This window comes from Bos indicus x Bos taurus, chromosome 16, assembly GCF_003369695.1.
Source record: "Bos indicus x Bos taurus breed Angus x Brahman F1 hybrid chromosome 16, Bos_hybrid_MaternalHap_v2.0, whole genome shotgun sequence".
NCBI classification, from domain to species: Eukaryota; Metazoa; Chordata; class Mammalia; order Artiodactyla; family Bovidae; genus Bos; species Bos indicus x Bos taurus.
Genome location: NC_040091.1, coordinates 50,846,395 through 50,868,132, shown reverse-complemented (window position 1 = coordinate 50,868,132; position 21,738 = coordinate 50,846,395). Strand labels below are relative to the sequence as shown.

The 21,738-nt window shown below is 60.3% G+C and overlaps 2 protein-coding genes across 6 annotated transcripts in view; one reads left to right on the top strand and one right to left on the bottom strand.

Annotated features, from left to right (window-relative positions):
- Positions 1–9,902, top strand: part of SAMD11 (sterile alpha motif domain containing 11) — a 19,691-nt gene extending 9,789 nt beyond the window's left edge. The window contains exons 5-14 of the mRNA XM_027565290.1: positions 869–993; positions 3,885–3,974; positions 4,149–4,283; positions 6,200–6,362; positions 7,344–7,459; positions 7,676–7,754; positions 7,840–8,354; positions 8,598–8,722; positions 9,026–9,136; positions 9,248–9,902. Coding sequence (XP_027421091.1) covers positions 869–993; positions 3,885–3,974; positions 4,149–4,283; positions 6,200–6,362; positions 7,344–7,459; positions 7,676–7,754; positions 7,840–8,354; positions 8,598–8,722; positions 9,026–9,136; positions 9,248–9,493 — 1,705 coding nt within the window. The 3' untranslated portion in view covers positions 9,494–9,902. The remainder of the gene's footprint in view (positions 1–868; positions 994–3,884; positions 3,975–4,148; positions 4,284–6,199; positions 6,363–7,343; positions 7,460–7,675; positions 7,755–7,839; positions 8,355–8,597; positions 8,723–9,025; positions 9,137–9,247) is intronic.
- Positions 9,853–21,738, bottom strand: NOC2L (NOC2 like nucleolar associated transcriptional repressor). Of its 5 annotated transcripts, none has more exons than XM_027565291.1 (19): positions 21,639–21,738; positions 21,344–21,496; positions 19,888–20,086; positions 19,683–19,799; positions 19,016–19,136; positions 18,839–18,929; positions 16,967–17,045; positions 16,769–16,879; positions 16,330–16,443; positions 15,738–15,926; positions 15,453–15,592; positions 14,463–14,574; positions 13,565–13,678; positions 13,244–13,345; positions 11,955–12,098; positions 11,738–11,851; positions 10,879–11,014; positions 10,430–10,525; positions 9,853–10,148 (listed from the first exon to the last, which is right to left on the bottom strand). In XM_027565291.1, exons 1-19 carry the CDS (start codon positions 21,662–21,664, stop codon positions 10,042–10,044), a joined length of 2,265 nt encoding a protein of 754 aa, XP_027421092.1. In that variant the 5' UTR covers positions 21,665–21,738; the 3' UTR covers positions 9,853–10,041. The 5 variants fall into 5 exon arrangements, with proteins under 5 accessions (XP_027421092.1, XP_027421093.1, XP_027421094.1 ...); XM_027565292.1 differs by having other exon boundaries at positions 19,016–19,133; XM_027565293.1 differs by having other exon boundaries at positions 19,888–20,062.

Sequence of the window (21,738 nt, the reverse complement as noted above, 5' to 3'; positions counted from 1 at the left end):
CTGTCCTGACTTCCTGCCACTCCAACTGCGTCTGGGAGGTGGCAGGGGCCCTTCTCTGTGCTAACAGAGATGCTCTCAGAACCCCAAGGGCAAATGCCGTGGGGGCCATTCCCTCCCTCTTTTGTCTGGGGTTCTGTGATATAGGCAGTGAGCTGATTTAACAGGAAGAGCAAAGACAGAATGAAATTAAATTCCTGTTTATCCCAAGGTTCTTGATGGGGAGCCCTGAGAAGAGCAGAGTGTCCTGAGCACAGGCACACTGGTGACTTCGGTGTGCATGTGTCTGTGTGTGTCTGCAGGTCCGTGTGAGTGTGTGCGCGCACGCCCATGTATGGCCCTGCCTGGGCACACAGCTCATTGGCTGCAGAGTTTGGTCTCAACCTTGGTTTCTGGATTTGAAAAAGCTGAGAGTCCGTGGGTGGTTGGAAGTTTTAGTTGCAATAGCAGTATATGCACAGGAGCAAGTGCTGGGTCCACGTGTCCTCTCTGGCAGCCTTGGGCCGGCCCTGGTGGGACCTGGCTGCCCCCCAGAGCAAGAAGCAAGGACAGTGGCCGGTCTCTCTGGAGAGAGCAGAGTCCAGACGGGGCCAACCCTGCACTCCACAGGACGACCCTCCCTGGGAGCAGCAGTGGGGCTGAGTACAAGGCTGCTGTGTTCAGCAGACACTTGGCAGGTCCTGGTGGTCCCAGGTGGGGCCTGCATAGGTCAGGGTGAGACTCCAGCACCCACGAGGAGACGGAGATGCTCACAGGAATGGTGTGCAAGAGATGTTGTCACACTCAATGTCCCCTGGGCCATGCATGCTCACACTCAGGCTCAGCCAGGAGCCCCGAGGGGTCTCACCTTCCCTGTCTTGCTTCGCTGCAGCCAGGACAGTGACCTTCCCACCCTCATATCCAGTGTGCATCGCAGCCGCCACCTCGTTATGCCTGAGCATCAGAGCCGCTGTGAATTCCAGAGAGGCAGCGTGGAAATAGGCCTGGGAGCCGCAGGTAAGGAGCCAGGGCAGTGCTGGGTGAAGCAGGGCTGCCAGGCTGCGCAGAGCAGCGTGAGGACAGCCGCCTTGCAGCCTCCCTGCGTCTCTGCTCAGCGGCTCTGGATGCCGCCACCCCCAGCAGACTTGGCGGGCAGCCAGGGAGGCCAGCGGAGGAGGCGGGAGGTGGCGAAGCCGGCTGTCCCCCGGGGCTCCGTGTGATGGTAATTGTGTTAATCCCAGCCAGCCGGGCAGACAGGAGGCGGAGGCGGTGGCTCCACTGTGGCTGCTGCTGGGGTGGGCTTGGAGTGGCCAGAGGCCACAGCTACCCCCTGCTCTCGGGGGCAGATAGAGGCAGGACAGTCAGGGAGCGCAGGCCTCAGGGAGGCGTACACCTGGGCATGGCTCCTGGATGGGCAGGGATGCACTCTGCACACACCGACCCCAGAGCCAGGGCCCCCGGGAGAGAAGGGTCCACGTCCTGAGAGAAGAGGGCTGGGGCAGGAGGGTACTCGCCCGGGGCTCTGTCCCTGTGGAGGGCTAGCTCCTGGAGGCAACAAGAGCTCGGAGGGAGGGGGCAGCTTGCTGAGCTTTGGCTGAAGGGGGCTCTGCATGCTGAGAGGAGCTGGCAGGGGTCCCTTTCTGCCCTATGGACCAGGGCAGGCCCGGGAATTTCCCAGCAGTGGCTGCAGCTCTCAGGAAGGCTGGGCAGGGGGTGATCCATCCTGGGACCCCTGAGTACCCCCATCAGGCCCTCCAGGTGTGCCAGTGCCTGGGTAGTCCTCTGTTGGGGGTGGAGGGCAGCTGCTTCTGGAGCCGAGTTAGAGGCTCTGAGCAGGCAGCTGATAAAAATCTAATTGCCCCATCGATCGAGTGAGCCTCCAGAGTCCCACAGTGATTGAGATATTCAGAGCCAGAGGGCTCCTCTGCTGCCTGCACACGCAGAGACCTCCTCATGGTGCCTGGCCTGAGTGCTTGTGTGCCCCGGGCCTGGCCAAAGGCTTGGGCTTCCACTTACACCCGTGTGACACGTGTGCGTCAAAGTGCCCTCATGTCTTCCTGCTGAGGTACAGGATCCGCATGTGAGCACTTCACGGGTCACAGTGATCTGTGTGAAGTGCCATGTGTCCTGTGTCCGGGTTTCATCCAGGTCCTGCCCTCTTCTTGGGACTCTAGTCCTCACCAGCTTCCATGTCTTTCTGCCAGCCCCTGGGTGGAGGCCTCGGCCTGTCCTCACCTCCTCCTCCCTAGGAGCACGTGTCAGCTCTGTGTTCACCTGAGCAAGAGGGGTCAGGGAGGACTGGGCTCGCGGTGGGCCCTGCAGACATCTCCTTACTGTATGTGTGTCTGTGAGTATATGCAGCCCTCATCAGGGACTGATGAGCCCCGGACCCCCATGGCAGGACCTCTCTAGGACCGTAGGCATGGGTCTCACTGTGGACCCGCCTGCCACCCCCTCCCAAGCACCTCTGCCAGGCAGAGACGAGCCATCACCCACCAAGAGAAAGGGGAGGGGGTCTTCCCACTGTGGAGAATAACTAGATCGAGGGAAGTGGAAGCCCTGGGGTATTCTCTGGGTCCCCAAGGGGTATGTGCAGGGTCAGGTGCAGGCAGCAGACGTGGACCCAGCCCTTCCCAGGCTTGGCACAGCTGGACGCTGCAGCCCTGGCGGTACTGCTGGCCAGAGGCTCTCTGCCTTCCTCAGGGGCTTCATGCTGGTTGAGCAACCCCTACCCATCCTACCAGGTCACTAAGGTAGGACCCTTTGTCTGGGTGGTGGGGACCTCGTCCTCGTCCCTCTCAGGGCAAGGTCTGGGGCTAGGCCACTGGGCCCAGGCCGGTGGCAGGAGGTGGCTGAGATCAATAAGTCATTAGCACCATTCTGTCAGCTGTAAAGTGGAGATTGATCGGCACTCCACTGCTGCACTTCCTCGCCTGATAAAAATGACAGATTAAGGGAATAAGAAAAAGGAATTAGGCTCTGGAGCTGACCGCAGGGTTTCTCAGGCTCCCCTTGCTGAGGTGTCATGGTGCGCCTGGGTCACTGAGGGGGTGGCCCCTTCACCCAGATGGCCTCATGAGGAGGGAGCGGGGCCAGGAGCACAGGGTTTGGATTGGAAGCCGACACAATTGCTGAGCTGTTCCACAAAGACCTCCCAGACCTTAGGCTCAGGAGGGAGCCTGGCATCAGGGTGCCAGTGGCTGAGGTAGAGAAAGGCTGACTCCTGGGGACCGGAAAGAGGACTTTAGGATAGGGGTGGGGCGGGCTCTGGGCCACATGAGGGGCTGTGCACAGTGGGTGATGGGGTGCCCTTGGGCACTTAGCCCAGCTGGACAGGTAGTGTCCTTGGGCTTTCTGGGGGCAATGACGGGTGTGTCCTGGCAGGGAGGAACCCAGGAAGAATGGATGGGGCAGATGCACCTGACCTCCAGGGCCTGTGGCCTCTAGGAGGAGGTTGGGCTACCCTGGCATGGGACCCTGCACTGCTGGTAGTCAGTCACCCCTGCCCCAGGAGGAGAGGTTGGTAAGGTGCGAAGGAGGGCTCCTTACTCTGCAGAGGAGGCTCGTCTGGCAGGTGGGAGCAGCATGGTGCCTGTGGGGTCCTGAGTTGCTGCCTGAGGCCATAACCATGCATCTCCCATCACATCTACACACATGCAGTCCAGAGCCCAGGTCTGGACTGTCCCATTCCCTCACTCTGACCCAACCCTACTGGACTGGGCGAGGGTCAGAGGCACCTTGAACCTGGCCAGGACCCATAGGCACCCCTGAGTGATGAGAGCTATGGTTCTGGGCTGAGCTGGAGCTGGGCCGGCATTGAGGCCGGTACTGGGGTGGGCCGGAGCTGTTCCTATCCAGGCCTCTCCAAGGCCTGAACACAGGATGGGGTTCACTCTGCCCTCTCCCAGGTGACCTGTTGGGCAAGAGGCTGGGTCGCTCCCCCCACATCAGCAGTGACTGCCCTTTGGAGAAGAAGGCCCGAAGCAAGTCTCCTCAAGGTGTGGGCTTTAGCCCGGGGGGTGAGGGAACAGCTACTGGAGAGGGAGGGGGACAGTCTGGACCCTCTGCTGGGCATAGTCAGCCAGCAGCAGATTCTAAGAGGGGAGCCCCTGCTTCTCTCCCTCAGCAGTGTCTAAAGGGGAAGCCCCCTCTCCTGTGTTTGCCCAACCCAGAGACTCTGTTGCTTCCGGAACTAGGGCCCAGCATGGCCCCCGAGGACCATTACCGCCGGCTGGTGTCCGCCCTGAGTGAGGCCAGCACCTTTGAGGACCCTCAGCGTCTCTACCACCTGGGCCTCCCCAGCCATGGTATGCTGCCCCACCCCAGGGCATCATGAGTGTCCACAATGTGCTTTGGACTCGCCCTGTCCTGTTAGGTCTCTGCTCACCCTGAAAAGAGTGGCTGCTGACACCAAGGCTGGGATTGGATGCAGGTCTTTTGGCTCCTCAAGCCTTGAAAGCCCTTGTAGGTGGACAGTGAGGCCCACCTCCTCCTCCCTGCACCCAATACAGTGGCCTGTTTGGGTAGGTCTGGTAGGGAGGGTGGTCCCTCACCAATAAGTCTCCCAAAGGCCTCCCAGCAGGGCCTCAAATGGCCACTGCTGCTGCTGCTGCTGCTGCTGCTAAGTCGCTTCAGTCGTGTCCGACTCTGTGTGACCCCATAGATGGCAGCCCACCAGGCTCCCCCATCCCTGGGATTCTCAAGGCAAGAACACTGGAGTGGGTTGCCATTTCCTTCTCCAAATGGCCACTGCCCACTGCCATTTCACAGAGGAGGAAGCTGCTTGGGGGATCTGAAGGGAGAGTGGGAGGTGGGGGTTTCACCAGGCCGACCCATCCCTCTCCAGCACATGCAGGTCCTTGTGGGTCCCCGCCCACCCCTGCCCCCATCTGAATGGTGTGGTCTGGATACTGTAGTCCTTCCTGACTCCAGCTGCAGTCAGGGCAGAGTCTGTGCCAGACCCCTTCTCTGGAGGGTGGGGCCAGGAGCAGAGCAGCAGTCAGCCCCCTGAACGTCCACATGGATGTCTGTCCAGAAGCAGGATGGACAGCAGTTCAGGTTTGGTGGCCCAGCTTTCACTGGTGCTCAGGAGGAGCACCTGGAAGTCCCCCCACCACCACAGGGGCACCGTCTGGCACCCTGTCCAGCTGCACCCTGACCTTGCAGACCCCAGCCCAGGGGGAGTAGCTTGCCTTTCTTGGCTGGAGCTGGGTGAGGGGTACTTGCTGGGAAAAGGGGCTGGATTTCCTCTCCTTACACAGGCACTGTCCCCCAGGGCAGTCAGGCACCGAGAGCCTGAATAATTCACCAAATGTTAATAATTTAAAAATCTTCCTTTTTAATTGCTTTCCCTGCCCTGCCTGGGGCCGGCTCCGCTGGCTGTGCGGGGGAGGGGCGCCGGCCGCCAGGAGCGGCGCGGAGCCGGGCTGTCAATCAGGCCTCCGCCTGCCGCCCCCGCCGGGAGCCGACGGTAAATAACCGAGGCCGCGGGCGGGCGGGGGCGCAGGGCCCTGCCGAGATCGATGCGGGCGGCCGCGCCGGCTGGGCTCTGCGGGCTGGCACCCAGCCCAGGGCAGGACCCACCTCCGCTTTTCGGGTAATTAATTTATAAACAGGCGGTGGCAGCGGAGCCGGCACAGTGGGGGGCTGCGTGGGGGGCGGGGAACTCTGAAGTCGGGGCCCGAGCTGGACAGAGGGCTGGGGGTGGAGAGCAGGGCGCCTAGACTGCGCAGTGAGCCCAGGTGTTACCTAGGAGAGGGCTGGAGACCTGCCCCAGCTCCTGGACTCCAGCCCCGCTGCCCCCACACTCTAGCCTTTGCGTGACTCCTCCCTTCACGGGCGCTGCAGTCTGGCTCTTGGCAGTGTCAGTTCTTGTCGAAGTCAAGGTTCCTGAACTACCAGCCTTCCCTGTCCGGGCCTTTGCCTTTCTCCATCCCAACCACGTTTTGGTTCCTAACATCTCCACATCCCTTATAAATGCTCACCTGGCCCCCGTCCCAAGACCAGTCGGTGCAGCCAGGCACCTTGCCTAGGGATGTCTGGTGTCTGCCCTGCCCTGTGGCCTTCTGCTCATCTTTCTGCACCGGTGACCAACCAGCAGGATCTGGGAGAATAAGCTCCCAGTCTGCGTCCTTGGCCAATGTCCTGTGCTGAACAGGGTGAGGAACATGAGAGCCTGGTGGGGGCTGGCCTCTGGGTCACTGCTGGTGCCTACCCTCCCCAGATCTCCTGAGGGTCCGACAGGAGGTGGCGGCAGCAGCTGCGAGGAGCCCCAGTGGCCTGGAGGTCCACCTGCCCTCATCCACGGCAGGTCAGCGTCGGAAGCAGAGCCTGGCTCAGCACAGAGACGCCACCGGCCCAGCTGGCGCCCCGTCCTTCTCAGAGAGGTATCAGGGTGCCTGCATTTCAGAGAGGCCCCTACATTTCCTGTGCTGGCTTCTGAGCTAGAGAGCTGCAGGTGGCAGACCCATCAGCTGGTGTCTGCAGGTCAAGTCCACAGCCCGCATCTCCCCATCCCAGCCGCACAGCCAGAGTCCTCAGTGGACCTGGCGCTGTGCTTGGGCCTAGATTGGCGGCCTGCTCTGCAGCAGCAACGTAATGCCCCCTCAGCCAGGCAGAGGACCAGGGGAACATTCTCGGGGTAGGCTGGGGATGACCGCCCCTCTGGGTGGGGTGTCTTTCTGTTGAGCAGCTGTGGGGCTGAATCCAGGGGCCCCTGAGACAGCTGAGGGCTTTGCTTCCCCAACAGGGAGGTCAGGGGAAGCAGCACGAGGTCTGGCAGCCCCGAGGTCGAGGTCGGGGGAGGGCTGAGGAAGGGGAGAACCCCGCAGCAGCACCGACTCAGACACTGGAGCTGCTGGCTGCACGGAAGAGCCCCCCAGGCTTGTAGGGGCCGGGAGACTCCAGGCAGGGGCGGGGGCTGGAAGACTTTGCTCCCCTCCCCTCCCGCTGGGAGACCCCCCCTGCACCCCGGCGGTGTTCGCGGCAGCCGCCGCCTCCCGGACCATGGCTAATTGCGCCCGGTCTGCACAAGGTTGGCTGGGCTGGGCGAGGGCGGGGGCGGTAAAAGGGGGGCCAGGGCCGTGGGGCCAGGGGCTCCCGCGCGGTAATTACCGCCACAGTCGCCGCCGCCCGCCGGGCCAGCGCCTCCGCGCCGCCGCCGAGATTAATTGGCGCCGCCAGCGGGGGCAGGGACGACCGGAGCCGGGGCGGGCGCACATCGACCGCCCGCGGGGCCGGCAATTAGCAGAGGCGGCCAGAGCGTGGGCCGCGGGGGCTGGGGCAGCAATTCCGGGAAGGAGGGGGACCAAGCCTGCGGCGCGCGTGGCCCAGCAGTCCACAGGGAGCTTTCGCCCTGCCGCCCACAGGGAGCTGTCGCAACCGCCCCCCTTGCTGTCGCCCCAGAATGCCCCACACATCGCTCTGGGCCCCCACCTCAGGCCCCCCTTTTTGGGGGTACCCTCGGCCCTGTGCCAGACCCCAGGTGAGCAGTAGGCGGGTGTGCGATTCTGTCCCTTGGGCGCGGGGAGGGGCTGTTGGTGCGGGGCCATCGGGTATGTCTATTACCGAACCGGTGTCCATCAGTGCTCCCGGCGAACCCATCCCTGCCCTTGTTGAAGCCAAGGACAGACCAGGGCGGGCTTCGCTGGCCCTGGACCACTCGGCCACCCGGCCTCGTGGTCTGTCCCCTTCCCCCCAGGTTACGGCTTCCTGCCCCCTGCCCAGGCGGAGATGTTCGCCCGGCAGCAGGAGCTCCTGCGGAAGCAGAATCTGGCCCGGTATGTGCTTTGGCTGGGGGCGGGGACGGGGCGGAAGTGGCTCTGCGGAGCTGCCTGACCCCCTGCGGGCTGTCCCCACCGCCAGGCTGGAGATGTCAGCAGAGCTCTTGCGCCAGAAGGAGCTGGAGAGCTCGCACCGGCCGCAACTGCTGGCGCCCGAGGCTGCCCTGCGCCCGCCGGACGGTGCTGAGGAGCTGCAGCGGCGCGGGGCCATGCTGGTGCTGAGACACAGCTCCGCACCGCTGCTGGCCCTGCCTCCCCAGGGCCCGCCGGGCCCCGGGCCCCCTACCCCACCCCGAGAGCCTGCCCGCCGAGCTCCTCGTAAAGGGGGCCCCAGCCCTGCCTCAGGCCGGCCCAATGAGTCCAAGGAGACAACGGGGGCTGGACTCTGGGCACCAGACGGTTCTGAAGATGAACCCCCCAAGGACTCAGACGGCGAGGACTCCGAGATGGTGGCTGCTGGAGGCCAGGCCCCCCACCCAGGCCAAGCCCCACCTGGAGGGGCCAGCTCTGAGGGGAAGGGTCTTCTCTCAGGGTCCATGCTGCCCCCTCCACTGCCCCTGGGCTTACCCTACACTGTCAGCCCCTTCTTCCACACAGGTGGGCACCGCCCCCCCCCCCCCCCACCCCCCAGCCTTCAGATCTTTCCATGGGGTGGAAGGAGACCCATCCCCCTACGTCCCACCCAGGGTCTCAGGGAGGGTCTTCATGGGGAGAAAAGTTCCTTTCAGTCATCAAGCCAACATTTCTGAATAATTAGGGTGAGCAAAGGTCAGCAGACAGGGGTGGGGTCATAGAAAAGAGCTGGCCAGAGTCCTAGTAACACCATCCTCCCCAACTCAGGCACCATGGGGGGCCTCTTCATGGATGGGGAGGAGGCCACAGCCCCTGAGGACGTCAGCAAGTGGACAGTGGATGACGTCTGCAGCTTTGTGGGGGGCCTGTCTGGCTGTGGAGAATACGCACCGGTGAGGGGGCACCTGCCCAGGATGGTTCTGAGCCCTCCCATTCCCCTGCTGTGCTGCCCACCCCAGACTTCTCAAAGACTGGGGGAGGGAGGTCCTAGTGAATGCTCCTCCCTCCCCTTGTCAGTGCTTCTGCCTCCAGCATGGGCACATGCCCAACAGAGGACAGTTTTCTTTCTTCTGACATTTTCCCCAAGTTGCACCACCAGGGTCTCTTGGCTCTGCTTTCTCTGGAGAGCGGAGGACACCCTAGGACACAGAGCCCCAGCACTCAGGCCCTGATACCGTGCCCCTGCCCCCTCCCAGGTCTTCAGAGAACAGGGGATTGACGGGGAGACCCTGCCCCTGCTGACGGAAGAACACCTCCTGACCACCATGGGGCTGAAGCTGGGGCCTGCTCTCAAGATCCGGGCCCAGGTGAGCACCTGAAAGGGGCAGTGGTCTCCAGATGGCCGAGGGGCAGCACGGAGGCTCTGCGTGGCTGCACGCCAGCAGCCTCACAGGCCCCATCGGGCCGTGTCTCCACAGGTGGCCAAACGCCTGGGCCGCGTCTTCTACATGGCCAGCTTCCCCGTGGCTCTGCCGCTACAGCCACCAACGGCGCGGCCTCCCGAGCGGGAGCTCAGCTCGGGGGAGCAGCCCCTGTCCCCAGCATTGGCCCCCTCCCCCTATGGGGGGGTGCACCCCCCGGCCAGCCGCACCTCACCCAAGCACGAGAATGGAACCATGACTCTGCTCCCAGGGCCTGCGGACCCCTCCCAGTCTCTGTGCTGAGCTGGTGTCAGACCCAGGCCTTCAGTGCCAGCCGCTCCCAGGCAAAGGCCACTCCGCCCACAGCTTATCCCCTTTTTGTTTGGATGCAAAAAACAATTTTAAACACGACATTCAGTTTCCACAGACTCTGGGGGTGACTGCAGAGCCTGGTGCAGACCCTGGGGGTCGGTACTCTGCATCCCAGGAGCTGCAAATAAGCCAGAGACCAAGGAGCCACAGAGGCACGTGGCACTGGCCCCACGGCATGGCTGCGTCAGCCCGCCCCACCGGGTAGGTGCATTCCCACCCGCCACCATGGGCTGTGGTGGGAAGCAGGCCCCATGGTGGCTTACAGACACAGCTCCAGGAACTGGACGGCATTTGGTACTTTCTGGTCTTTTATGTTGTAAAAATAAAGGCCTGTCCACCATCTACTGCCCTTTCACCCTGCAGAGGCGCTAACCTCAGGGCCTCCGGGCTCAGCCCCAGTGGAGAAGCAGCGCGCCTGACTGCCTAGGGAGGCGGGAACCCTGCACAGCAGCCCCCGCCAGACTCTAGGTGGGCAGCCTTCAGTCCTCCTCAGAGAGCTGAAGGTCCTGCAGCTCATCCTCTGGCCCCTGGGCCAGCTGCCACAGCTCCTGGGGGTCCAGCCCCGCCTCTGTGTCTGGGCTTCCATCTGCAGGGAGAGAGCACAGCTACATAAATTCTGCTTTATCAGGAAGAAGCCAGCCTCAGAGGTTACTCATCACTAATTAATCACAGCACTAATTAATTTATCGCTGCTGCTGTTGCAGAGCCAGCCAGGATGGAGCAGCTGGGCCGGGGTCCCCAGGGAGGGGCGTGGGCCCAGCTTAGAGCCAATGGCTCTGCCCACCCACAAGATCCCCCAAGGCAGCCCTGGGCTCCAGACAGATGGGCTCAAAAACCATAGCAGCCCTCCCTCTGGGAAACACTTACCCTCTGACTTGCTGACTTCCTCCTCCCCGCTGCTACTGCTGCTGTCGTCATCCTCCTCTTCCACTTTCTGCCATGCTCCTGGGGACCCAGGCATCCCTGGGAACCAAGCACAAGAGCCCATGGGAGTGGACCCACCAGCAAATGCACAGAGGTGGCTGCTAAAGCAGCAGGGGGGCTAGGGGCCCAACTTTGTACCACACCTTCCCTCAGGTCTCCTTTGTTCAACTGGAGAGGACCCAGAACCGCTCCCAAAAAGTTGTGGTGGGAGGGCGTGACACAAGGCTTAGGGGCCTGTGTTCCAAATCCAGGAGGGCCCCCACCTCAAAGCCAGCCACGTGGCAGGAGGGGTGATGACAAGCGCCCTTCCTGTGGTTCGATGAGGTGGGAAGCCTGCTAGGCCCACCTGCTCCCAGGACCCCAGCACAAGCTGAAGCTCACTCAGGCCAAACCTCTCTTTGTGAAGTCCGGGGCATCATCCTCATCATCACTCTCCAGATCGAACAGGTCCTTGAATTCTGCTCTGTCCTCATCCTTCCTGTCCCCCACCTTGCGGCGCTTTACCTCTGGGAAGTTCAAATCTTCCAGCTGGAAGGATAGGGACCAAGAGCTGCAGGTGAGGGTGGTAGCCCACCCACCATAGCCAGAGCCCCACTCACATTCCCACTGACGGCTTTACCAGACCCAGTCCTGCTCCCTGTCGCCCCCCCAGCACCCCTCCTCTAGCCTCCAGCCTACCCTCCAAGCAAGGACCCTGCCCGGCCACTCTTGGGACGATCGGTCAGCATCACCGGGCAGGATTCCTGGACAGCAGCCTCACCAGGCCAGTAAGGAGGCCACTAAGGGCCACTGAAGCGCCAACCTTCCTGTTCCCCCCAATTTCAGCCATCACCCCAGAAGAGACGGCAGCCCACACTGACAGCAGGGCAGGGCTGCAGACAGCCATGTCACTTGGCACAAAGCCATCCCCTCAGATCACGCCGTCCACACCCACTGCTCAGGACCAGACCCAAAGACAGCTAGAGCTCTTCGCGGCCCTCCCTGCTGGTCCACAGCTGGCTCACATGACAAGGTTAGCCCAGAATTCACCCCACAAAAGTCCTAGCCCATCAGGCCTGAGAAGGGGCAGCAGACGCTCTGCCCCAGCACAGCCCTGGGGCCTTTCCTCCTGGAGGTCACAGGAGAAGCCCCCAGACTCTACCTGGCTCTGCCCACCATCTGCTGTCAGAGCAGCAGCAGCTGGGGGTAGCACCCACCGACCCCAGCTCACATCCTCCCAGCCAAGCTCACATCCCGGAACCCCCGCCATACTCGTTCTTTGCCACTAATCTCCAGCTGAATCTCGCGGTCCCTCAGCTTTCGCCACTGGCTGTAGTACTTGGTAAGTGGAGTCCCCTCCTCTTGGGTTCGCTTCTCCCAGGCATCCTGTGCAGAAGTCCAGGGTCATGTCCCACCCTAGGCAAACTCCCACACACCAGCCATACACTGACTGGTGCCCCCAGGGCCTGGGCTCTGGACCCCAGCTGACCACTGCACGCTGATCAGACACGCCAAAGGAGACTTTCTGGCGGACACTGCGGATGTGCTCGGCGTTCTCCTGCACCTTCTCGAGCAGCTGGCGTACCTGACGGCAGTAGTTGGCCACCTTGCACTCCCGGAGGAAGGATTTCAGCTGCAGAAGAAGAGGCTCAGCCTAGCTCCAGGCACAAGGCTGTTCTGTACCCTGTGTGCAGTGACCGCAGACAGGCAGGGGTGGGGAGTGGGGTGGCGTCATGGGTTCCTGTGTTTCAGGCCTGGGGGACACTCCTGTGACAGGGGAGCCTTGGTGCACATGGCAGGGGGGGTGTTGCTGTGTGACCTCTATAGCCCAACCCCTGGGGGCCTATGCAGGGCTGATGGGAGAATGTGCGCCAAGCCTGGGGGCCAGGCAGAGGGGTGGGCAGTGGCGGGCACAGCATGGATCTACTCTCCAGGCTACATCCCACCCACTGCCTGTCTCTGTAAATAAAGCTGTATTGGCACATTTGTTCATGCATTTCTGTGAGTTTTTTTGTCCTTCTTTCTGTGGGAAAGTTGAGCAGTTTCGAGAAACCGTGTGACTGCAAAGCTTAAAATATTTACCATCTGACTTTTTACCAAGAACATTTGCTGACCCTTTTCTAGACCACGATCCTGGGACTCAGACACAGCAGGTGCACACACACTTGTGCGGGCAGCCCCGCCCCACTCACCACCAGGCCCACAGGCACAGGCCTCCCTGAGATGGGAAGGACCCAGGCTGAGGGTGACAGACCTCCAAGTGGCCTAGAAGGAGCTCTGTGGAGGGAGAGTCCCCCCACCCCCCCAAGCATTGCCTGAAGAAAAGCTGAGGTGGACAGCCAAGGCTTCCTCCCACCCCAAACCTCTCCTATTGCATCACCCAGCCCAGGAGCACCTGGAAAAGCACGCATTCAGACTAGCCCAACCCAGAACTGGGGGGCCAGGTCCAGCCTGCTCAACCCCAGCACCTCCAAGCAACCTCATGGCTGGTCTGGACCCTGGGCTGTGGCAGGGTGGAGAAGTGCTGGCAGGTCCTGGGGTCCTCGAGGTACACCCATGCCAGCCCACTCCTCAGGTTCCACACCCAGGGATCTAGCTGCCAGGCAGTGTCAGCAGAGACGCCAACTGCCCAGGCTCTGCCACTCGTCCCGTGTGGCTGGGACTGCAAAGTCCCACTCCAGTCCCCCATGAGGGGAGCTAGCCCGTTAGGAGATGGTCTGGTCTGCTGAGGGATCTGGGCCCATGGAAGCATCCTGGCGGGACGCAGTGGGCACACACCTGCAGGACAGCAGGCAGCACCAGCTCAGGGAACGCGATGCTGTGGGCCTGACTGTGCAGGTACTCCAGGGTGAGGTCGTACAGCTGCTCCACCAGGCCGTCCTGAGGTAGTGAGAGAGTGGTCAGTGTCAGGGCAGATGAGGGCTCAGGTTCACCAGCTCCCCCAACCCCAGGAGGCCCAAAAAGTTCAGCTTTGGAGGGCAGTGAGCCTTCTCCGGTCCATACTCATCTGCCTCCAGGAAACCCACACACAATGCTCTCCGACACCCTGCCATGACCCTGCCCAGGGCACTCCCAGACCCTCCCAGAGGCTGGGCTTACCCGGTATGCCTTCTCCTGCAGGTTGACCTTGGACAGCTTCAGGATCACAGCGAAGTTGATGGGCCTGGAGCTTATGCGCCCCGGCCTCCTGTTGAAGTCAACCTGCTGGAAAATCTGTCCCAAGGACCTGTCAGCCCCCCTGCACACGATGGGACCCTGGGTCCCTAGAGACCCTTCTTGAAACCAAGGACAAGACGCAGTGCCAGCCCTTCAGCCCCCAAACACAGCCTTTCCCCCCATCAGCTCAAGTTCCAGATCTCTCTGGTCCCCCAGAGTCCCTCTGCCACAGAGCAGGTCCCTGGCTGAGAGAGCAGGACCGGGGCAGGACCCTCATTTACTGCTGCTGCCCTCCTCCTCAAACAGGCCAGAAAACCTTGTGAACCAGCATCTGGTGACAAAGAAGGGTCCCTCCAGCCCAGGGTCACCATCACTGCAATTTCCTCACCCACAACCGCACCCCCACAGCCTGGTCCTGGTCTCTAGCATTTGGAGAGAAGCCTTTCCTGACCTGAGCTGCGTGCACACCTGTACACACAGAGGCACCTGCACACAGACAAGCACAGGAACACACTTTGGAGTTAACGGGGCTTCCAGCCCAGCTCTGCCGCTAATACTGGCAAACACGCGGATCAACCCAAGTCTGTGACCTAAAACCAGTGCTCTCGGGCCGGCCCTGCAGAGCGGCTGTCCTCACCTGTGGTGCCACTCTTGCCCACCGCACAGAATACTCACAGGCAGGCTCCATGCAGAGCAATGCCCTGACGACACCTACGCGCTATGTCATACCCGTGTGCTATGGGCGAGGAGCCAGCACTCAGGACAGTGGTACCAAGGTGAGGGGTGATCAGGCCACATGCAAAAGGAGGCATCTCCCCCCACAACCCGGGCACAGGCTCACCTCGAGGATGAAGGGCAGCACTGGGATGAAAGTGCCCGTGCTCTCCGAGAGCAGTGTCAGGGCGCGCACGCAGTGCATGCGCAGCGGGTAAAAGCGGGCCGTGGGGACCAACCTGGGCACGTGGGAAGGAGGGAGTAAACAAAGGCCAAGCCTCAGACCCTCCTGGCCCAGCTGCCCCAACCTCTCCCCACCCACTGGGCTCCAATCTCAGAAAGGGTTCTTCCCCAGCAGGGCCAGTGGCCACGCCTGCCCCGGACAAGTAAGGGCAGAGTAAAAGGTCCCTGCCGAAGTTGTGAGGACCTGCCTCTTCACTCCGTTACACCAGGACACGCCCTCCCTGCCTGTCAACTCAATTTCATTTCAAGGCAGGACATGGTGGGGCAGCGGAAGCCTCTGGTGAAAACCTTTCTTTTTTCCCTTCAGGAGGTCAGCGATGCCCTCTCCTGGCCACACATGGCTCCTCCAGTCTCTGCTTCCAGAGACCAACACTGAATATTCATATGCATACCGTGGCACATCACACCAAATCTGCTCTGTGCAAGAGACCTGGGCAAATAAGCCCAAATTCCCTTTAGACTGCACACCACCTCCTCTGTCCCGTGAGCCCAAAATACATGTGTGTGCTGCATCCTCAACTAAGGTCACAGGCATCCAGAAGCCCAGCTGACAAGGATTCTGGAATGTAGGCACAAGGCCACAGACGGCCTAACCCCAGACCTTCCTCAGGTGCTGCCAAGTCACAGCACCACACCCTAGAGGCCCTAGTCACCAGGGGCACTGGCCAGACCCTCCTGGAAAATTAGCTCCTCCTGGCCTTCCTGGATACCTCCTTGGGTGACTCGACCCTATCCTGACCTAAAGGACAGCCTCCTGTATCCTTGTCCTCAGAAGGCCCTGTGTAACCCTAGCCCTGACCCCCCAGGACACCTATGTAACCCTGGCTCCTCCCTCCTTTGGTCCTCAGGGTGGCCTCACCCATCCCCGACTCACTTGATGCAGCCGATGACAACCTGGGATAGCGGGTAGATCAAGGGCTGCAGAGCTTCACTGGGGCAGATGGTGCTGAGGGCACGGCACCACAGGTAGAGGCAGTGCACGAACTGCCAGTTGTACACTGACTGGTATGTCTCCTGCCGGAGAAATCCACTTGGTCAGTCCCTGGGTCCCCTCTACTCCACAGCCCCCACCAGCAAGGCCCCTGCCCCGCCAAGGGGCTGAGCTGTCTCTCCCATGAGGCTCAGGGCCCACGGTGGGTCAGGCTCCACTCCTGCACACCTTCCTGCGTGTTGTCATGGCGTTGCGCAAGTGGATGGCGAGCTGGCGGATGTAGAGGAAGGCGTGCTGGTAGGCCACGCCGGTGTCCAGAGCCAGCAGCTCCGTCAGGGTCCGCTGCATGAAGTTGATGAGGGGCAGGGTGCTGGGAGAGGTGAACTTGCAGTTCCTCACGTATGTGATATACATTTGCTGCCGGAAACACCTCAGTCAGAGCTACCTCTGAACTCCTGGTGCCCTGTGCTCCCAACATGCAGCTCTAAGCCCCCTCCAGACACCAAGGCCTTTCCCTCAGAGCTGGCCTCAGCAGGAACCACAGCCCAGACACGTCTGCCGCAGACCCCTCTCCTCATCATGGTCCTGCTCCTTGAGTCCAGCAGCCCTGAGAAGGGTCTGCAGCGCAGAGGGGAAGGGTCTCACTGGGAGGCCTGGGACCCAGGAAGGAAAGAGCTGCAGCGTGAATAACCATGGAATCAGGCAAGGAGCCACAGTGCCCTTGGCTTGTGAAGAGCCCCAACCACAAAGGCAGCCTGCCCAGCCCTCAGGTCAAGACTTTCAACCCAGACCCCAAGGGAAGACCTGGGGGCACCGCTACCTTGAGGACAGGGCTCAGGAAGACATCCTTCTTGTGCCGGCAGACCTTGATGAGGACCACAAAGGCCAGCACCCGCAGTGTCTCCTCACCAGTGCTCCACAGGACCACCATCCTCTGTGGAAGCAAACTATCATCACCGGTCCTGGCCCCCCCAGAGCCCAACCAGAGGCAGCCCTTCTCACAGCGCCCGGGGGAGCCACAAGATAGAGCTCCATCAAGGAGGAGCAAAAACACAGCACGCCACCCCTTCTGAAGGCCGAACAGAGAAAACGGACCTGTCATCCACACATATGCATGGGGTGACAGAAAGCTGACCCACCAGCAGGGCAGCCCACCCTCGAGTAACTGGGCTCTGCTACCCCAGTGTGCTCACACAGAACCCCGTGGGGCAGCAGAGGTGCCGCCTGCACACTGGCCAGCAGTGCCCGCCCCAGCGCACCTTTAGCAGCATGCGGCACTGCTTGGGAAAGGTCAGGTAATAGGGCACAGAGCTGCCCACATGCTGGAGGATGGCTGCTGCCACTGTCGCCTCTGCCACGCAGGCCACCAGCTGGGGAGGAAGGAGAGGTCAGCGAGGCCCAGGTGTGAGTAGCCAGGCCCCCATGTGACTGGTAGGCCCCACCTCCCAGAACTGCACCTGGATGACGGAGCTCAGGTAAGCCTTGACATCCAGCCGGAGCTTGGCCCACAGCGGGCTACTGGACGGCTGCAGCACCCTGTGGAGAGACAGCACCCCCTCAGCTCAGGAGGCCACTAGGAGGCAGAGGCCAGTGTCCAAAGCACAAGGACACGTGGGCCCTGTAGAGAGACACCCCACCACCCCCCTCCCCGACCATCTTCCCCATGACGTTCAGGGGCTCCTCCAGCTGGACAGACATGAGCCACACTAGGACTCTCTCAAGGGTAGCCCCTAGCTATGCTTCAGGCAGGGTACCATCAAGCCTCAAACCCCCACCACACAGCCAGAGGGTTAAACGTCCTCCCTGTCTGAGCCGGGGCCAGCCACTTCCCCAGAATCTCCAGACGGACCTCTGGCCTCTAGCTCCCACATGGCTCATGCACCCAGTCTGCAGTCCCAGGTCTGACCCAGGCATCACAAACCAGAACCACAAGCTGGCTCCTTTGGGCCACTATTTTGTCTCGTTGTTGGCCACGCCTCATGGCTTTTGGGAGGGCTCCTCAATCCCTGGGCCATGGACCACTACTGGTCCATAGCCTGTTAGGAACCAGGCCTCATAGCAGGTAAGCAGTGGGCAAATGATCTAAGCTTTATCTGTGCTCCCCATCACTTGAATTCTCGCCTGAACCATACTCCCACCCCACTCCATGGAAAAACTGTCTTCCATGAAAGCCATCCCTGGTGCCAAAAAGGTTGGGACCACTGGCTTACAGGGTCTTGGTCTCCTGACCAGAAACTGAACCTGAGCCATTACAGTGAAAGTGCAGAATCTAACCACTTAGACCACTAGGAAACTCCCTGGATCCCATACACTTTAGAGAGACCAAGCCACTTACAAATTAATTTCAGCAACAGTGGTGAATACTTCTGGAAGTTTCTCAAAGGCATCGTCCCTCAACACTCAGAACTCGGCATGTAGGCGTTCATTCTAACTGCTAAAGCATGTGAAAGAATAAAGGACAGTGGCCCCTGAAAGACTGCTGGCTGATGCCAGCTACTGGGCACCTAAAGCCACAACCCAGGAGGTGGCACCACCTCCTCCAGGACCTGCCATCCTCCATGGAGACTGCTCTGTGCAGGGTAGCGGCCCCCGTGGGAGCCCACACCCAGCACCACCTGTACCGCGTGTGTGCTGCCCACTCACTCGCTGCCTGGCCCCCTCCACCTTCACCAGTCTATCAGCTTCCCTGGTACCCTCAGACAGAGCCACCTCCACATGGCCGTGCCTTCCTGACCCATCAGTCCAGCCCCCACCACCATGAGACCTAGGTATTCCCATCCCCAAATCCTGGCCTCCCCCACCTCCCATTCAGACGGTCATAGCAAGACCTCTCCCTGGAGGTTTCCAGACTCCTCTGAGCCCCAGTGTAACGCACAACTTGCCATGTCAGCTACTCATCTCTCCCCTCTGAAGCCCTTCTACAGCATTCTCTGCTCAAGCAACCTCTAATATGGAAGTCAAGGCCCGGAACCTGCATGAATGAGGCCCCTGCTTAGAGAGAGACACACACACATGCCACAGAGCAAAAACCAAGGAGAGTAGGTGAGACTGATTAGTCCAAAGAAGAAAAGAGAGAATCCTGACCCAAGAAGATGGGGGACCAAAGCCAAGCACACACTCTGTAGCTGTTGAGGAATCTGGGCAGGGAGGAGGGACAGAGCTACGCCCATAAGGCCCCAAGTGTCCAGCCTCTGCCAAGAGCCCAGCCAAGAGCCTGGCTCTGTCCTCAACATCCTTCTGGGCCAGGTGGGGCCACTAGGTCCCAGCACCACTGCTGTTCACAGGGCCGGACCCTGACCACATCCCTGTGCTGTCCTCTTTCCTCTTACCTGCTGCTGTCTTTGGGGGCTTTTCCGAACAACAGCTTCTGGAGACAGCCAAAAAGATCTCTGATGCAAAAGGTGACCAGAGCATTGAACACTGCAATGAGGGGTCCAGAGATGCCATTCTCAGAACAGAGGATCAAATAGAGAGCCTGTATCCCTGGTCCCCTTGCCCCAGCTCACCAGCACTGTCCGTGACCTGGAATTTGCTGGTCTCAGCGCCTTCCTCGTCTCCTTGGGTGGTGGCCACAGCCGCTCGGAACGCCTGTACAACTTCATGGAACAGCTTTGGTGTAAGGTGCTGCTAAAGGGGCAGAAGGACCCAGACATTGGGGGTGCGGTCAGTTGTGCTTGGCAAAGCAAAAGGCAGCTAGCTGGAGCTCCAGGAATTGCCTTGAAAGAAAGGCATCCCTCACCCATGTCTTCAGACCAAGAGCAGAGGTGGGAGCAGTGTTACTCAGCCACATGTAGGGAACAAAGAGTCCAGAATCCTCCTGGAAGGGCCATAGGGGAGGGGTGGAGGGTCCCGGATCCAAACAATGACCAGCTCCAAGTGGTATCTGGAGTTCTCCCTTTCTGTCCTTTCTTTTCCCTGCATAAACCACTGCAAGGCCCTCAAAATGGCTCTGCCTCCACCAACTAGCAAAGACACAGAGACCACATCCTCCCCACAGTGGACTTCAGGAAGCCCTGGAGAAAAACTGAGAAGAAGGGTACAGGCAGAAGCCCTAGTTTCTGAATGAAGGAGAGAATGAAGCCCTGAGCCTGCACAGCCCCAAATCACTGAAATGGAGCAAGGGCAGACTTGGGGAAGGGGGAGTCAGCTGCTTCCCACCCCGCCACTTCTCACCTTTGCTGCCTGCTTCCATTTCTCAACCATGGCGAGGGTCACAGGGACAGAATCCCTCCTCTTCCCCTCAGGCCCTCTGGGGACCCCGTCCTCCTCCTCCTCCTCTTCACTTGCTTCCTGTGCCAAACACAGGGGGTCGGGCTGCATGGGATGCAGAGACCATAAATATGTCCCTGTCCCCCACCAACTTTGAGTAGGGCCTCACTTCTAGCATGTTTGGCAGGGAGTGGAGCTGCTCCTCTTCATCCTCAGAGCTGTCTGAATCGCTAAAGTTCAGCAGGCTCTGGTCATTCTCCTGCAGGAACTTGTAGAACTCAGGGTCTTTGTCCTTCAGCCGAGAGAGCTGGTCCTTGTGCTCAGACGCACCACCTTTACGCCGACTGAGAAGGTGGGGGTCTTCAAGTCTGATTGGCAGCCACAGCCAAGGCCGAGGGGAGAAGGGTTGGGTGGGGGGGAAATGTGGCTTCCCGTCCTTCTCAGAGAATCTACGAGATTTAGTCTGCTCCCTCCATAGCAGCTGCCAACAACCAAGGCAGGGGGATTTCCACAGACTAAGTTTCCAGTAGATCTCTCTCCCTCCAAAACCCAAACTCATACACTCAACAGTCTCTCTACATGTTTCAATGCACTTGTTTCAATCCCAACACATATGACGCTAAACTTGGGCTTCCTCCAAACTTGCTCTGCCCACACCCCGCTCTTGGAGAACCCACTCCAGTATTTTTGCCTAGCAAATCTCATGGACCGAGGAGGCTGGTGGGCTACAGTCCACAGGGTGGCAGAATTAGCGACTGAACAATAACACCTCAGTTGTTGAAAACTCCCCCTTTCCAGGTACTTAGGTGAAAGGTAAACCCTCTCTGACTCTCACAGTGAGCATGCAATCTGTCATGAGATCTCACCATCAATACTTTCAAAATTCTCATGACTCCTCTCCAGCCAGCAACATCTCTCAATTTCCTTGTCCATCCTTTCCCCTTACAGCTGCTCTTAGCACAGCAACCTAAGGGACCTATTCTGTTACCAGTTACATGACATTACATCACTACTCAAAACCCTGAGATAACTTCCGGCTGTACTGGAATGCAGGTAAAAAGTCTACAAGACTCCGCCCATCATCTTGTCTCCAGATACACCTCCTGCTACTTTCCCCCTCATTTCTGCCACAGCCGTGCTCACCTCTGAGTGAGCACTCTCACCGCAGGACCTTTTCTGTTCCTGCTGCCATTCTTCCCCTACTGCTGCAGTTTACTCCCTCAGGTTTTGCTAAATTAACACCTCCTTAAACGCTCCCAGCTAGGATCCCTATTCTTTTATCTTTTTATCCCCTTCTGCTTTTCCTTCTCGTCTACAGCACTTTTCGCTTCTACCACCCTACACACTGTCGTTTATCCAAGGGCGGGTAAGCTCCCCGAGGCCACAAAAGAAGACTATCCTCCAACGTTGGCCCATCATCTGGATGACTTGGCACAAAACAGACGCCCGGTAAATACCGATGGAGGAATAAATAAGCCGAAGGGTCTGGGGAGGAGTCAGAAGTCCCTAGGCCTCAGTTATGAGGCGCCAAGAGTGGTAAGCACACTTCTGGTAGGGCGGACCAGGAATATTAAGATTAAGGGGGTTCGGCTTACACACAGCCCATGAAGGATGCTCCCACTCACCTGGCCAAGGGACTCCCACCTGGTCCATCCGGCTCCCGGGCTGCCGCGCGCACCGCCTGCGTCTCCGCCTCTGGGGCTCCTTCGGGCTCCGATTCGGACTCGGAATCAAAGCCCGAGGCCAGAAACTCATCCACCGTCAGCTCCTCAAGGCGCCTGCGGGCCATGCCGTTGGAGTAACGACTCCCCACCAGCTCGATGTGCCCAGTCCGGCCTCCCCAGGGACACAGAGAGGCGCAAGGGGAGCCCCTTTGGACGTAAGCACCCTCCGAGAGGCTGGATAGAAGCCTCAACTCACCGCTTGCGGCTCAGCGCCGCTGCCATGACTGCCGGACCTCAACGTGCACCCAACTTCCGGTCCCAGCAGCCCTTGCGCCAGGAGAACTTCCGGCAGGCCG